The 13,783-nt window shown below is 52.8% G+C and overlaps 1 protein-coding gene across 1 annotated transcript in view; it reads right to left on the reverse strand.

The window, feature by feature from the left end:
- COL27A1 (collagen type XXVII alpha 1 chain) overlaps nt 1-13,783 on the reverse strand; it is a 160,178-nt gene that overhangs the window by 51,141 nt on the left and 95,254 nt on the right. The window contains exons 26-32 of the mRNA XM_023545013.2: nt 13,618-13,671; nt 13,362-13,415; nt 7,785-7,838; nt 2,153-2,206; nt 1,486-1,530; nt 1,301-1,345; nt 977-1,030 (exon numbers count right to left, since the gene is read on the reverse strand). Of these exons, the coding sequence (XP_023400781.2) occupies nt 977-1,030; nt 1,301-1,345; nt 1,486-1,530; nt 2,153-2,206; nt 7,785-7,838; nt 13,362-13,415; nt 13,618-13,671 (360 nt within the window). The remainder of the gene's footprint in view (nt 1-976; nt 1,031-1,300; nt 1,346-1,485; nt 1,531-2,152; nt 2,207-7,784; nt 7,839-13,361; nt 13,416-13,617; nt 13,672-13,783) is intronic.

The raw sequence follows: 13,783 nt of genomic DNA on the forward strand, positions 1-13,783 counted from the left end.
AACCATTCTGCACATCCTCCTATTCATCTCCCTAAACCCAGCGGGCCCATCCTTTACAGCTCTGAGCCTTGCTCACTGTTTTCTCTGCCTGGAAGGTCCTGGAATGCCCAACCACCTTGGATCTGCTTCTGGAAATCTGTCTCCCCTGCCCCTCTCCCCTGGCTGCCCAGGTCAAATCCACTGAGCAAAAAGGCAAGTGGAATATGGGAATAGGGCAGTGGCCCAGGGGTGCAACTCCCTTCTCTTCCACCCTATGTGTGGGGCTCCTCGCCCTGAAACCCTAGGTGGGTCCTCTCCTCTCCACTCAGCACCTCCAGCCCAGCCCCACCACCCTCCACAGCCTCTCACGGGTTTCCTCAATGCCTGAGTTGTCCCAAATTCATCCTTTACAGAGGGATCTGCTGGAGGGGAAGCTGGGCAGGTAACCTCCTCTGTTTCAAATCCTGCAATAGCCCCCGACTGGCCCAGGATAAAGAGCAAACCCTTTCCGTGGCTTTGAGCTACTGGTCCTTGCCACTTCCTCCTGCCTTCCCTGCTGTCTTGCTCTCCCGGGTCCAACCCCAGTCCCAGTCCCAGTCAACTCTGCAGTTCCCAATAGGCTTGTTAAGTCTATTCTTATCCTCTCGCTTTCCCCCGCTTCCTCCCTGCCTTCCCTCCCTCGGCCTTACACTGTGCTAAGCACTCTATATACATTTTCTCATATAATCTTCATGGCAGAATGGCAAGGTAGACAATCACCGCCACTTTACTGGTGAGAAAACTGAGGCTGGAGGCAGGCAGAGCTTAGACTGGAACCCAGCTCTCCTGAGCCCCCTGTCTAGTGCTCTTTTCACCCTCCCAAGTCCTGTCCCATCAGGGCAGTGGAGCTCCGGCACTGTCCGCCTCCAGATCCTCTTCTTGTCTGACCACATGGCCCACAGATCCAAATGGCTGGCCAGGAATTCAGACACAAAAGAGGGAGGGAAAGAGCACTTACCGGTTCTCCTGGAAGACCCTTGGTGCCTGGGGGACCCGAGGGACCCTGAATGCCCTGCAGAGACCAGACAAAGGGAACCTCAGGCCCTCCATGGTCTTCCCCACCCTGCTGGTCCCCTTGGCTTCAGTCAAGCCTGTTGCAGTGCGTTAGGGTCCACCTCTCCTTCTGCCCCATGTGACAGAGAGGAAGGAGTCATGCTGGGGGGTATTCAGTGCAGGAAACTTTTAGGGTTTCCACAAAAGACAGGAGCTTGTGTAAAGTGGCTAGTGTGCCCTACCCCCTGAAAGTCCCATGTGCAGAATTCCAAGAACTGGCACTACTTACAGGAAAGCCTCGTGGGCCCATGTCCCCTCGCTCACCAGCTGCGCCCTGGAAGCACATTTGGGGCCATTAGGGGCTGAATGCCAGGAAAGGTGTTGGGGGGGCCCATAACACAAAGCCAGGAGCAGAGAGGGGCCTGACTGGCACTGGCCTGGCCTCTTGGTTGGGGAGGGGATGTGGCAACATACCTGCTGCCCAGGCTGGCCTGGTCTGCCCTGCAGTCCTGGAGGGCCCTGCAGGGAGCAAAGCACATGAAGGTGGGGCAGGTGCGTGGGAAGCCCCTTCATAGTGAATGACCCCTACACATACACGCGCGCACGCACACGCACACACGCGCGCACACACACACACTCCACCATGGAAGATGAAAGGGCCCTGTGAGATCATGGCGTCCAATCCTCTGCCCACTGTGCAGGTGGGCAAACTAAGGCCGGGCAAGGGGAATGGCTTGCAGCAGCCACCAGGTGTCTGGTTAGAGAATGCCATCCTACTGATGGGGCTTACCAAAGGCAGCCTGGGCTTCCGGAGGCTGGGGCCTGGGGAAGGGGCCAGAGTGCGTGTGATTCCTCTGTGTGCTCACGCTCTCATTTTTGCTCTTTCTCTTGCTTGCACGCTCTCACCAGCTCTCTCACTATCACCCTCATGCTCTGCGCTCTCTCCCACCCTGCTCCTATGCTGCGGCCTTGCAGGGGCCAGGAGGTGTGGATAAGGCAAGCTCTCAGGCCCTTGCCCTGCAGGCTGTGCAGACTCCCCGGCAGTTTTTGAAAGGCCTACCGCAGAGGAAAGTGTGAAGTTGGGTTCTTGGATTCCTGCCCCACTGGGGTGGGAGGAAAAGCAAGCCATGGGGTTCAGTACCTTTAGGCCCCTGGACCCCGGCTCCCCAGCTGTTCCATCTGGTCCTCGGGGGCCCTGGAATAGGAAAAAGGGACTAGCACAGTGGACAGCAGGGGTCTCCCTTGGACTGGAAACCAGAGCCTGGGGCCTTTTCCTGCACAAGCCTGGGGCTCCCTCCTCCTCCTCTACCTCCTACCCACTGCCACCCTGAGGTAGGTCACCCCTGTGCAAAGTGTCTGGCGAGATGGCTCTGCAGAGGGTACTGCATGGGTGGACTCAGCTAGAGGCCCTCCCCTTCAGGAATTGGGCAGTGTACCATTAACTCTATTTAGACTCTGGGGGTCAGCCATCCAGCCCATTTCACAGAGGCAAAAACTGAGGGCCAGAGCCAAGAGGCATTTGCCCAAGTTCCCACAGCCAAGTGTTCAGACTCCTCTACGGCACATTCTTCCCGGAGTGCACAAAGGGTAGAAACAGGTGTGTGTGGCAGCACATTTATGGCAGGGGCACACTGGAAGGAGCAGGTCAGGGCCACAGCCCGTGGGGGAAACTGACAGAGACCCAGGGAGGGTCTGGCTGTAGCCAGATGTGTAGCCCCCCTTTACAGCCAGATGTGTAAGCTAATCTGGCTCAGCACAGAAGAAGAGCTAATGTGAGGAGGGACAGGGCAGGGTGGGGGGGGTGTAGATCAGCAGCAGGAGTCAGGCGACTGATCCCTGGAGCTCTGGGCCCAGGAAAACCCCTGTCCAAGGAAAGTTGGGAGGCCCCCCCAAGACAAGTGGAGTCCACCCCTCCCCCACTGCACAGTTGGGAACACTGAGGCCCAGCCAAGGGCAGTGGCTCGTCCAAGGTCACTTAACACAATTAGCGTCTGGTGCCCCTCTAGGGTCCTACACACTGCCTCATGTAACCGCTCCATGGGGACTCCCACAAGGACATAGATGGGGTGTAGTCTCCTGGAAAAGGCCCCATGGAGGGTGGTTGTTCTGTAGGGCTGGGAAGAGGCCCATGCTGGGGAGACAAAGGGTCCAATGAAGGAGGCTGGCCCACCCCTGGCCTCAGAGCCCAGGGGGCCTGCCTGTAATACTCCCGCAGACCAAAGGGGCCAGGGAAGTCCCACGTGGGAGGAGGACGAGGAATGAGAGAAGTAAACTAAGAGAAAGTCATTTAAAATTTGAACAAGGAAATTGTCAATTTAAATCAAAGTACATTTCAATTAATCAGCTGCCTCAGACTCCCGCTGCTTCCACTACACACCAGAGTCTTACACAACACTTCACTGATGAAGTAAGCCTGGAAGAGGAGACCATTGGGCCTAAGACAGCGCTTCAGCTTGAAGCTGTTGTTCCCAGAGGCTCCTGGCCCAGGGTCTGGGGCCCACTGCGGGGTCCAGCATTAGGCACAGTGGTGCTCAGGAACTGTCGTGCCTCAGGAAAAAGTAACTGCTCCTCTCTGAGCCTCAGCTACCTCATTTCTGAAATGGGGACAAGAAAGCGCTCCCTCAAGGCAGGGCAGCTCAGCACCTGTCATACAGTAAGTGCTCAGTAATGGCTGGTTCCTGTTCCTGCCTGGCTCTACAGAAGGAGGCTGCTGGCTCCCCAGAGGCAGGGACACGGAGGAGTGATTTAGCAAATCTGACCTTGGTCTCTTTTTCAGAATAAGCAGTTTACATTCTATTATGTTAGATGGAATCAGCTGAGAGTTTTCAGAGACTCAAGATGAGATTTGATTACTGAAAAAGCCACTCTACTGGGTATTTGAGGGCCTGCATGCTAATCCTTGGTCTGCCACCAACTTGCTGTGTGACCTCAGGGAAGACCCTCCCCTCTCTGAGCCTCAGTCTCAGGCTCACATGAACACCGTCAGATCATGCGTTAGACTTAACACCCTTGATTCAGAGTATTGAATGGTGACCTGGTATTAAATGGTGACCAGGCCTGGTGGAGATGGACTAGGATGGGGGGTTCCAGGTCACAGGAGTCAGGACAGAGACTAAGCTGACGGGTAGGCAGCCGGGCCCACCTTCGAGAGGGTCTCTGGCTGCTGGCCTCTGTCTCTAGCTGAGGATAGACCTCTCTGGAAAAGGGTAGCTCTGAGCACCCTGTTTATCCTAGGAATCAAAGTTGTTCTGGAGAAGTTTATACGATGTATATTAATAGTAATAATAATAACAGCAACAGCAGCAAAAATAGTTAAAGTTATTATGGTCATTTTCCAAATAAGGAAAGAGGCTCAGGACACAGGTGAGCTTGCTCATGGTCAAATGGCTAGTAAATGAAGGAGCTAGAATTTGAACCCAAGTCTGCTGCTGCCCATTCTTTTATTATCACGACCTGTCACTGTTTATCAGATGGGATTGAGTCCCCTGTCACAGCGAGTGTGGAGATCAGGGCCTAGAGGAGCCTGCCAGAAGGCTGCAGAGAGGGGCAGGGTGTTGGGGAAGACCATCTCTAAAATCCCTGTTTTCTGGGAGACTCCACTGTCCCCTGGGAACACCCATGAGCTCAGGGAGACGCTGGGCCTGGCTTGGGGGAAACAAGACCATTCTTCCAGCTCCAAGTGCAGGCAGAGCGGCGAGGGCGGACGCATACCCAACATCTTGCCTTGGGCTACTCTGTGGATCGCCTGAAGTCCTCAGTCCTGCCCCCTTCTTCCCCAGTGAACAGAGGCTGGCCCACCCCTCTGGGGAGCCACTGTCCTGTATCTGCTCCCTGAGGAAGACGTTTGCAGTCAAGGCCAGGGCTGCCTGCCAGTCAGGCCCGGGCCAGGCTTAGCAGGAGGAGTCAACTAAGGGACAGAAAATCCGGCTGACCACAGCTCTCAAGATAAAGGGGCAGAAGAAGCAGAGGGAACACACACAGGCTGAACACCTGCTGTATGCTGATACCCTAGCAGGCATCTACTGTGTGCAAGGCACTCCTTAAGTGATTATATCCCCAGGAGCATCTGACAACAGGTCTGTTCTGTTATGACCCATTTCACAGGGGAAGAACCAGAGGCTTAGGGGGAAAGTCAGCTGTCCAAGGTCAAATAGGAGGCCCTCTGCTGAGCTCTAACCCCTACTCACAGGAGCAGAGTCGTTTCAGAATCCTTACATCCCTGCAGGAGGAATTAACATCACCCATAAAACAGAAAAAAGCCTCAGAGAGGTTAAGAAACCAGCCTGAGCGCCCACAGCTGGTAACTGTGGAGGCTGAGACTTGCACCCAGGACTGTCTGATCCCAGAGTCCACACTTGCAACTGGGGCCAGTGGGCCCAGTCCCTAGTCAGCAGCCCCCCCAACCCCCACCGAGGGCCAAAGTCAGAGGCCCCATCCTTCTCTAGGCCTCAAGCTCTTAGTGCTCATTTTTCCCAGAAGAACGGGGTGACCATCAGGGCCTAGCTCATACATGGGCAGAGAAGCAGGCAGAGCCCTGCCACAGACTTCTGAGTCCGTTCCCCCGTCCCCGGCACATGTGAGGAAACTGAGGCCCAGAGAGCAGCAAGGCTCACAGGGCAAGCCAGGAACTACACAGGGACTTGTCCAGAATCGAGCTCATTCATGGGCACAGTGGGTGCTTCTCAGCCCCCACCTCAGTTGCCCCCTCCGTGAAGTGGCCCCTTTAGGCAGGGAGTCCGGGGGTCCAATCGCACAGGCTTTGCCTTCCTGCCAAACACAGCGGGGGTAGGAGGCTGGATTTCCTGACCTCTGCCCCCACTCCCAGCCCCAGAGACTTTGATGTGATTGGGAGCCTGGCTTTCTTCAAGCAGGCGATCCATTCTTCAAACCCCTGCTGGGAAGGGGTGGTGGAGACAGGTTGAGGGGGGATGATCGGTCAGTCAGAGGAAGGCCTGACCCTTGAGTCTGGGGTGGGGACAGGGGTCAGGGCTGCAGCAGCTCACCCTCCAGCTTCTTGGGCTTCCTGGAGCGGGAGGAAACGTACACCTGGTCAGGGTGGAACCTGGCTGCCCTGTGGGCCTCAGCCAGGGAGGGGCCCCACAGGCCCAGAGGAATGCCTCTTAAGCTCCCCTCACCCCAGCCTGCTCAGGCCATCTGGTTCAGGGGGAATTTTAAAAACCACTTGAAATTCAGCCAAGAGGTGAATAATAATCACAGATCCCACGCATAGAGCTTGGATATCGAGCGTAGGCTGCCTGCTCTACCTGTGACATCTCGTTCCTCCTTACGACAAGGCTGTACCTGTACACAAGTGGGGGGCAGAAAACCACTACATCAGCCTTCCCAGCCCCACTGAAAACAAGGCTGGGTTCAGTATGCAAAAGAGCCAGATTCCCTGGGTTCAAATCCCAACTCCCGCCACTTTCTAGCTGTATAACCTGGGGTAGGTAACTTCACCTCTTTATGTCTCAGTTTCCTCATCTGTAAAATGGGGATAAGAATAGCATCTACAGAGTAGTGTTAAGATAAAACCAGTTACGGCATGTGATGAATACATAGTTGCTAGATACATAGTTGCTGGGTGCCGTCTAGCCAATTCCAACTCACAGAGACCATATAGGGCAGAGTAGAACTGCCCCATAGGGTTTTCTAGGCTGTAATCTTTACTGAAGCAGATCACCAGGTCTTTTCTCCCATGGAGTGGCTGGTGGGTTTAAGCCGCCGACTTTTCTGTTGGCAGCTGAGCACTTAACCATTGTGCCACCAGGGAACCTTTGGTACATAGTAAATGCTAGTGATTATCCCTGGCCACCATGCTCAGACCAAAAAAAAAACCCTCCAAAAAAAAAACCAAAAACCAGTTGATGTGGAGTCGATTCTGACTCATGGTAACCACATGTGTGTCAGAGTGGAACTGTGCTCCATGGGTCTTCAGTGGCTGACTTTTCAGAAGTAGATTGCCAGGCCTTTCTTCCAAGGAGCCTCTGGGTGGATATCAACCACCAGCCTTTCACTCAGTAGCCGAGCACTTAACCGTTTGCACTACTCAAGGACTCTCTGCTCAGATCAGGTCTTGCTTAAAACACCCTATGGCTCCCCACTACCCTTGGAGCAGAGCTAATAGGTCTATCTGTGGCTTCTGAGGCTCTGCCTGGCTTGACCTCTCTGTCTCAGCTTCATACCTCTCTGTCCCTCTGTTGAACAACTGGTGGGCCCTAAACACCCATATGCTCTCTCACCTTAGGGCTTCTCTCCTGCCTGGAACCTGGCATCAGCTCAAGCATCACCATCTTCTGGAAGCTTCCCTGATACCCTGCCCAGGTGAGGTGCCTCCTCTCAGCTCCCAAGCTGCCTGTGCTTCCACCATCAAAGTGCTGATGATGCTCTACTATATCTCTGCTAAGTTGACTGACTGACCAGCTTGATTGGGTCATGAGGGCAGGCAGGGGTCATGCCTGTCCTATTCTCTATAGTATCTGCAGTGCCTACAACAGTGTGTGGCACACAGTAGGTACTAATGAAAGAATGAATGAACAAGTGAATAAACAAAGCACAGGTACCAGAGAGCCCATTGTGCCCACTGGATAGCAAGGTTCGATGCTCATAAATGGGCTGGAAAGATGGATGGGTCCTGCAACCCTGCCTGGTGCTGTGAAATCACAGATCTCAGATCTGGGCTGGGGGCAAGGACCAGAAGATGGCCTCGGGCAAGTGGCTCCATTTCAAGTGTGTCCGTGCCAGTGTCAGCCGCTGGGGGGCTGGGCACGACTTACCCGGCGTCCCTTGGCTCCCCTCATGCCTGGTGGGCCTCGAGATCCTGGAGGGCCCTGTGGGGTGAGAAGGAGTTTAGAGAAGCCCCCTTTCAAGGAGTGAGTGTGATGCTGGGGGCTAGGAGCTTGGGGGCAAAGCTTGAAGTCTTCAGTCCCAGACACGTGTTGCTCAGGAGCTATCCCCACCTCGGCCCTAGCAGCCTCCATATTGCAGGACTTGGCACCTAGCCTATTGGGAGAAGTGGCTGATACACCGCAACCCTGGGCTGTAGAGGAAGCACTAGGCATGCGTCAATGCCCTGGGGTAGATGGGAGTGGGCCTCAACCTTTCCTGGGAAGCTGGGTAGTGGGGAAAGCTTCTTGGATGAGCCATTTCCCTCTTCTTCATCTCGAAATGACATTCCTGACAAATTCCTACTTCCCTTTTCTCCCCCATCAGCAAGGAGAATATGAAAATTGAAATTCTGTCCCTCACTCCACCCTGACCCAAATATAGCCTTAAAGGTACCCAGAAAGCTCTACCAGGGAGGGTGTCATGGATTGAATTTTGTCCCCCCAAAATATCTGTCAACTTAGCTGGGCCATGAGTCCTGGTATTGTGTGACTGTCCACCATTTTATGTGATTTCCCTGTATGTTGTAAATCCTACCACTATAATGAAATGAGATGGATTAGTGGCAGTTATATTGATGAGATATACAAGATTAGATAGTGTCTTCAGCAAATCTCTTTGAGATATGAAAGAGAGAAGCAAACAGAGAGACAGGGGGACATGATACCACCAAGAAAGCAGTGCCAGGAGCAGAGCAAGTCCTTTGGACCTGAGGTTCCTGTACTGAGATACTCCCAGACCAAGGGAAGATTGATGACAAGGACCTTTCTCCAGAGCCAACAGAGAGAGAAAGCCTTCCCTTGGAGTCAACACCCTGAATTTGGACTTATAGCCTACTAGACAGTGAGAGAATAAATTCCTCTTTGTTAAAGCCACCCACGTGTGGTATTTCTGTTATAGGAGAACTAGATGACTAAGGCACAAGGCGAAAAGAGCCCTGAGGAGGAAGAACCTAGAAGACAAAGTTGTGATGAGCCTGGGGTGGGGAGTGGGGAGGTGAAGCCTACCCCCGTGAGGGATGATCAAGAAAAAGGAGGGAAGGAATGAAACCAGCAGAGAAGTGGGAGGGGGAGGCAAAGAGAAGGGAATGAGCCTAGCCCACAGAAGGTGTCCCATTACCTTGGTTTGATGAAAGAACAACAAGAAGAGGAGCAAAGAAAGAGACAATGGGGATGGTTTTGTTCTTCTGTGAATTCTTAGCACCTGGCCCAGGACAGACATATGGCAAGTATTTAAGAATCTGCTGAATGAACCAATAAACATGAACAAATGAAGGGAAGAGTAGAGAGGAAGAGAAGGATGGCAGACAGAGGAAGCAGGCTGCCTCGCTGTCTAATTTCTCTCCCTTTGCTTCCAGACCAGTTCTATATGATGAGCAGTGGCTCTATCCCACAGGCCCACCAGGACCCCTGTGACAGCTTCGGGGCCTCCCAGCTCAGTGGCGGCGATTCTCTGACTGGGCATGCTCCTTTTACAAGGGAGAGGTGTCCTCGTCCCCCTCCAAATACCAGGGAGAGGCCTAGCCCCATTTGGAGGCCTCAGAAAAAACACTAGCCGCTGCCATTTCTCTCTCTTTACAGCCTCAAGGGGTACAGACACAGCCTCCATGACTTGACAGACCCCCTGACAGCTGCTGCCGAGGGACTGGGGTGAGGGCTGGGTCCCAGCCCAATCTCTTGTCGGCAGAGCTCAGCAGGGTGTGGACCCCAGCTTGGCCCAATCTGACTCCTGAATGGTGGAGAACACGAAGACTAGGTGAGAACGGATCATTTTCTAGAGCGATCTCAGACCACAGAAGGCAGGCAATGCGTTACTGGGAACTTTCAGAAGCCAAGTGTCTACTCAGAGTCAGCAGAGCAGAGGGCTTAAAAGAGCAGGTGGTAGCCCCAGAGACCCTGGTTCAAATCCCAGCTCTGCCACTTACTAATTGTGTGTCCTTGGATGAGACAGTTAAACTCTTTGGGCCTCAGTTTCATCATCTATAAAATGGGAATAAGAAGGGTCCCAATCTCCTAGAGTTGCTGGGAAGATAATGTGGAAGGCTCTCAGTAAAGAGTAGCAATTGGCTATCTCAAAGAGGGAGGAGTCCAGAAATTTGGATGCCAGACCCAGCTCTGGTCACTGGGCGGTCCTGGGCAGGTCCCAGAGCTTCAGTCTCCCCTCCTCCCCAAATAATGGGGAGAATGATTTTGGCTGACCTCAGTGGGTTTCAGAAGAACATGGAAGTTAATGTGATTTGAAAAGTGGGAAAATGCCAATCAGATGTGAAAGGTATCAACAGTTTAAATGTCACTTTAATAGTCTTACTAATAATAGTGGCAATTATCATATCTAACAAATACCCATTGCCATTGAGTTGATTCCAACTCATAGTGACCCTAAAGGACAGAGTAGAATTGCCCCATAGGGTTTCCAGGGCGTGCCTGGTGGATTTGAACTGCCAGCCTTTTGGTTAGCAGCCAAGCTCTTAACCACTACGCCATCCATTAAGCACTTAGTATATGGAGGTAGTTTGCTAAGCCTTACATCATGCACTATATCATTTATTTCTCACAACAATCTCATAATGAAGATAGTATGATGCTAGAAACTGAGTGTTGACAACAATCACACAGCTAGTAAATGCAGGAGTCAGGATTTGAACCCACGCATGTCTGATTTTGAAGTTGGTTTTCTGCACTTCTGTGCTGTCCTGTTCCCTCAGGGGCACAAAGGCAGCTGGCTGGCCAGGAGGAACCCCAAGATATCCAAGGGTCAGCCCCTCTGATCAATAGTCAACAATGAGGTGGGGCGGGGGGGTCAGTGCAATCTTGAGATCTGAAAGCAGCAAGTGACTGATTTCACTAAGTCCATACTAATCCATTAAATACATGGAAACACTGAAGCCATCTGAGAAGGGACTCTCGAGGCCACGCAGTCACTGAAGCCATCTGAGAAGGGACTCTCGAGGCCACGCAGTGAGAGCCAGAAAGGAGGTGCTGAGAATTGTCTCAGCTTGGTTCAGGCCTATCAGAAACAGAAGTCTATATTTAGCTGAAATATCCTGTGACCGAGGAATTGGGGGGTCAGTGGAGCCACAGCAAGCCTTCATTAGGGAGGGATTTCACAGGACTTTCCTTCTAAGTGCTGATCAGGGCATTCCCACTTCCAGTTTCCACATCTCCCACTGGTCTTCCGTTTTGTCTCCATGACTCTTTTCTAGTCCTTCCTCCTCCCACTGGACAGATGGGAAGATTGAGGCCCAGGGAAGCTGAGCACCTGGGCCCAGGAGCTGGAATGTGATGATGGACTCCAAGCATCCTTGTACCTGGCTTTAGTCTGGCACAGCCCACCCTGATGGGCTTCAGTCATCCATCTCCAGGTGCATGTGCTGGGCCACGGTGCTCAGATTCCTGGGAATACTAGGGAGGGGGCTGGATAGCAGCTTTTGGCTAAATGGGCTGGAGCTCTGGATTCCAAGTTGGGCACTCCAGATAGCCATGCTGGTCCCACTTTCTGTTTCCAACAGTCCCACCTCCAAGTCTCCAACCCCTCCGCCCAGTTCCAGGCCAGATGTGGCTTCCCCTCATGAACAGAGGGAAGAACATGTCATTGGGAACCCAGAGTGCTGGCTTCTGATCCAATCTCTGCACCATAAGAACATTCCAGCTCACCTTTGTGGGGGTGGACAGGCCTTCAAAATAGTGGGGTGCTTGACAGCCCTCTTAGTGCTGAGTACCTCCTTATTTGGATGGTGGTTACTTGTGTTCCCAATCTAACCCAAACCCACTGTTGTCAAGTCAATTCTGACTCATAGCAACCACACAGGATAGGGTAGAACTGTCCCATGGGGTTCCTAAGGCTGTAATCTTTACCGAAGCAGACTGCTAAATCTTTCTTCTGCAGAGTGGCTAGTGGGTTTGAACCACTGACCTTTTGCTTAGCAGCCAAGTGCTAAGCCTAGGCACTCAATAAAGGTCTGCTAATGGGTGACAGAGCATATCTGACTCCCCCACTCAACAGTGAGACTCTAAAGAGGAAGATCTATTTCTTATCATTTCTGCACCTTCAGAGACAAACATATGCCCAGCACATAGTAGGTGTGCAGGAAAATTCACGAACTGAGCTGACCCAGCTTCCCCAGTTGGTACAGACTATTGGTCTCTGTGAACTTCCGTGGATTCAAACCATCAATAGCTCCTGTTCCCTCCATCAGACCCCCATGAGCTCCCATCACCCCCTAACCCTGCCCCAGACCTGTGCCTCCCCTGGCTGGTTCCCCCACACATACCCTTTCCACTGTCTCCTCCTCCACCTCGGCTGAAGTGAGTGCCCTTCCCCAGTCTCCATCCTCCACCAGCTGGAGAGCACAACCAAATAAGAGCAGCCTCTCCCCACCATCTACATCACACTCCAGGCTCAAGGGAGTGAAGGTGGCCCAGAATCTCAGTGTTCCTGGCTAGGCCCCTCCCTGTCCCCAGCCTCACCTGCCACTCTGCCCTGAGGTCCTCAGGAAGATCCATGTTTCCTCATTCACACCGGAAGCCCAAGATCCCTGCTGTCCCTCGGCTCTGACCCTCAACCCATTTGTCCCCAGCACTTCCCACCTTCTTCCCTGCTCTGCCATAGCAGGTGTTACTTATTTATTTGGGCTATCTCTCCCCCACCCCAACCTGCACCCCACGCCCCCCACCATACCAGGAATATAAACTCCAAGAGGGGAGAGGCTGTCTTCTAGCTTGTTCGCTGCTACATCTCCAGACTCTAGAGCTGCCCCAGGCACATGCTAGACAGTCAGAATTTACCGAGTGAGTGAATGAACCAAATCAATAATGGTGCTAGTGACCAAGATGCTCCTGGGTAACGAACACTGCTATGTGCAAGGCATGTTAGCCGCACTGTTCCATTTAACCCACATGATCACACTATGCTGATTTTCTCAATTTTTCAGATGAGCAAGAGTTTGGCTCAGAGAAGTTACATGATCTGCCCTGGATGATACAGCCAGGGAGTGGAAGAGCTGGCATTCAAACTCAGGTCTGACTCTCAGGCCTAGACTCCTTACCCTGACGTGACAGTGGGTTTGAGCTCAAGGACCACAAGGAATGTTATGGATTGAATTGTCCCCCCAAAATATGTGTTGGAATCCTAACCCCAGTACCTGTGTATGTAATCCTGTTTGCTTTGTTATATTAATTAGATCATACTTGAGTAGGGGGGGTTCTAAATCTAATCACTTCTGAGTTATAAAAAGAGCAGATTAGACAGAGACACACACACGGAGGAAGACAGAAGCCATGTGAGAATTGCCAAGGAACCAAAGAATGCCTAAGGATACCCACAAGGAAGGAACTGAAAGGCCAAGACCCTGAATTGGACTTTTAGCTTCCAGAACTCTGAGAAAATAAATTTCTGCTCTTTACAGCCACCCACTGGAGGTATTTCTGTTAAAGCAGCACTAGGTAACTAAGACAGAAGGCATTGCTTACCGGGGGTCCAGGCTCTCCGGGGAACCCAACACTGCCTGATGTTCCAGGGTGACCCTACCAAGAGAGAAGGAAAAGGAGGAGTCGGCTGTGGAAGGTGCCTCTTCCTCCTTCAGTCTAGGAGGGCAGCAGGCAGGTCCTGGGAGGAAGGAGCAGATCATCCCAAATGTCCAGGGCAGGCACAGGCAGGCAGAGGGGAGCAGAGCTCTTGCCGAGGCTGCGACAGGAGAGAGCAAGAGGATGCAGACTTACTCCTTACCATCGACCCCTTGGGTCCAGGTGCGCCTGGGGGTCCCATCATGCCCCGGTCACCCTGTGATAGAGACAGGAATTCAAGGAGTCATGGCTATGGGGTGGCTCTGTGGGGGCGGGTGTAGAGGGGCCTTCCAGAGGCCCAAGAAGGACAGGGACTTGCCCAAGGTTTA

The sequence above is a fragment of the Loxodonta africana genome, chromosome 9 (assembly GCF_030014295.1).
Source record: "Loxodonta africana isolate mLoxAfr1 chromosome 9, mLoxAfr1.hap2, whole genome shotgun sequence".
Lineage (NCBI taxonomy): Eukaryota > Metazoa > Chordata > Mammalia > Proboscidea > Elephantidae > Loxodonta > Loxodonta africana.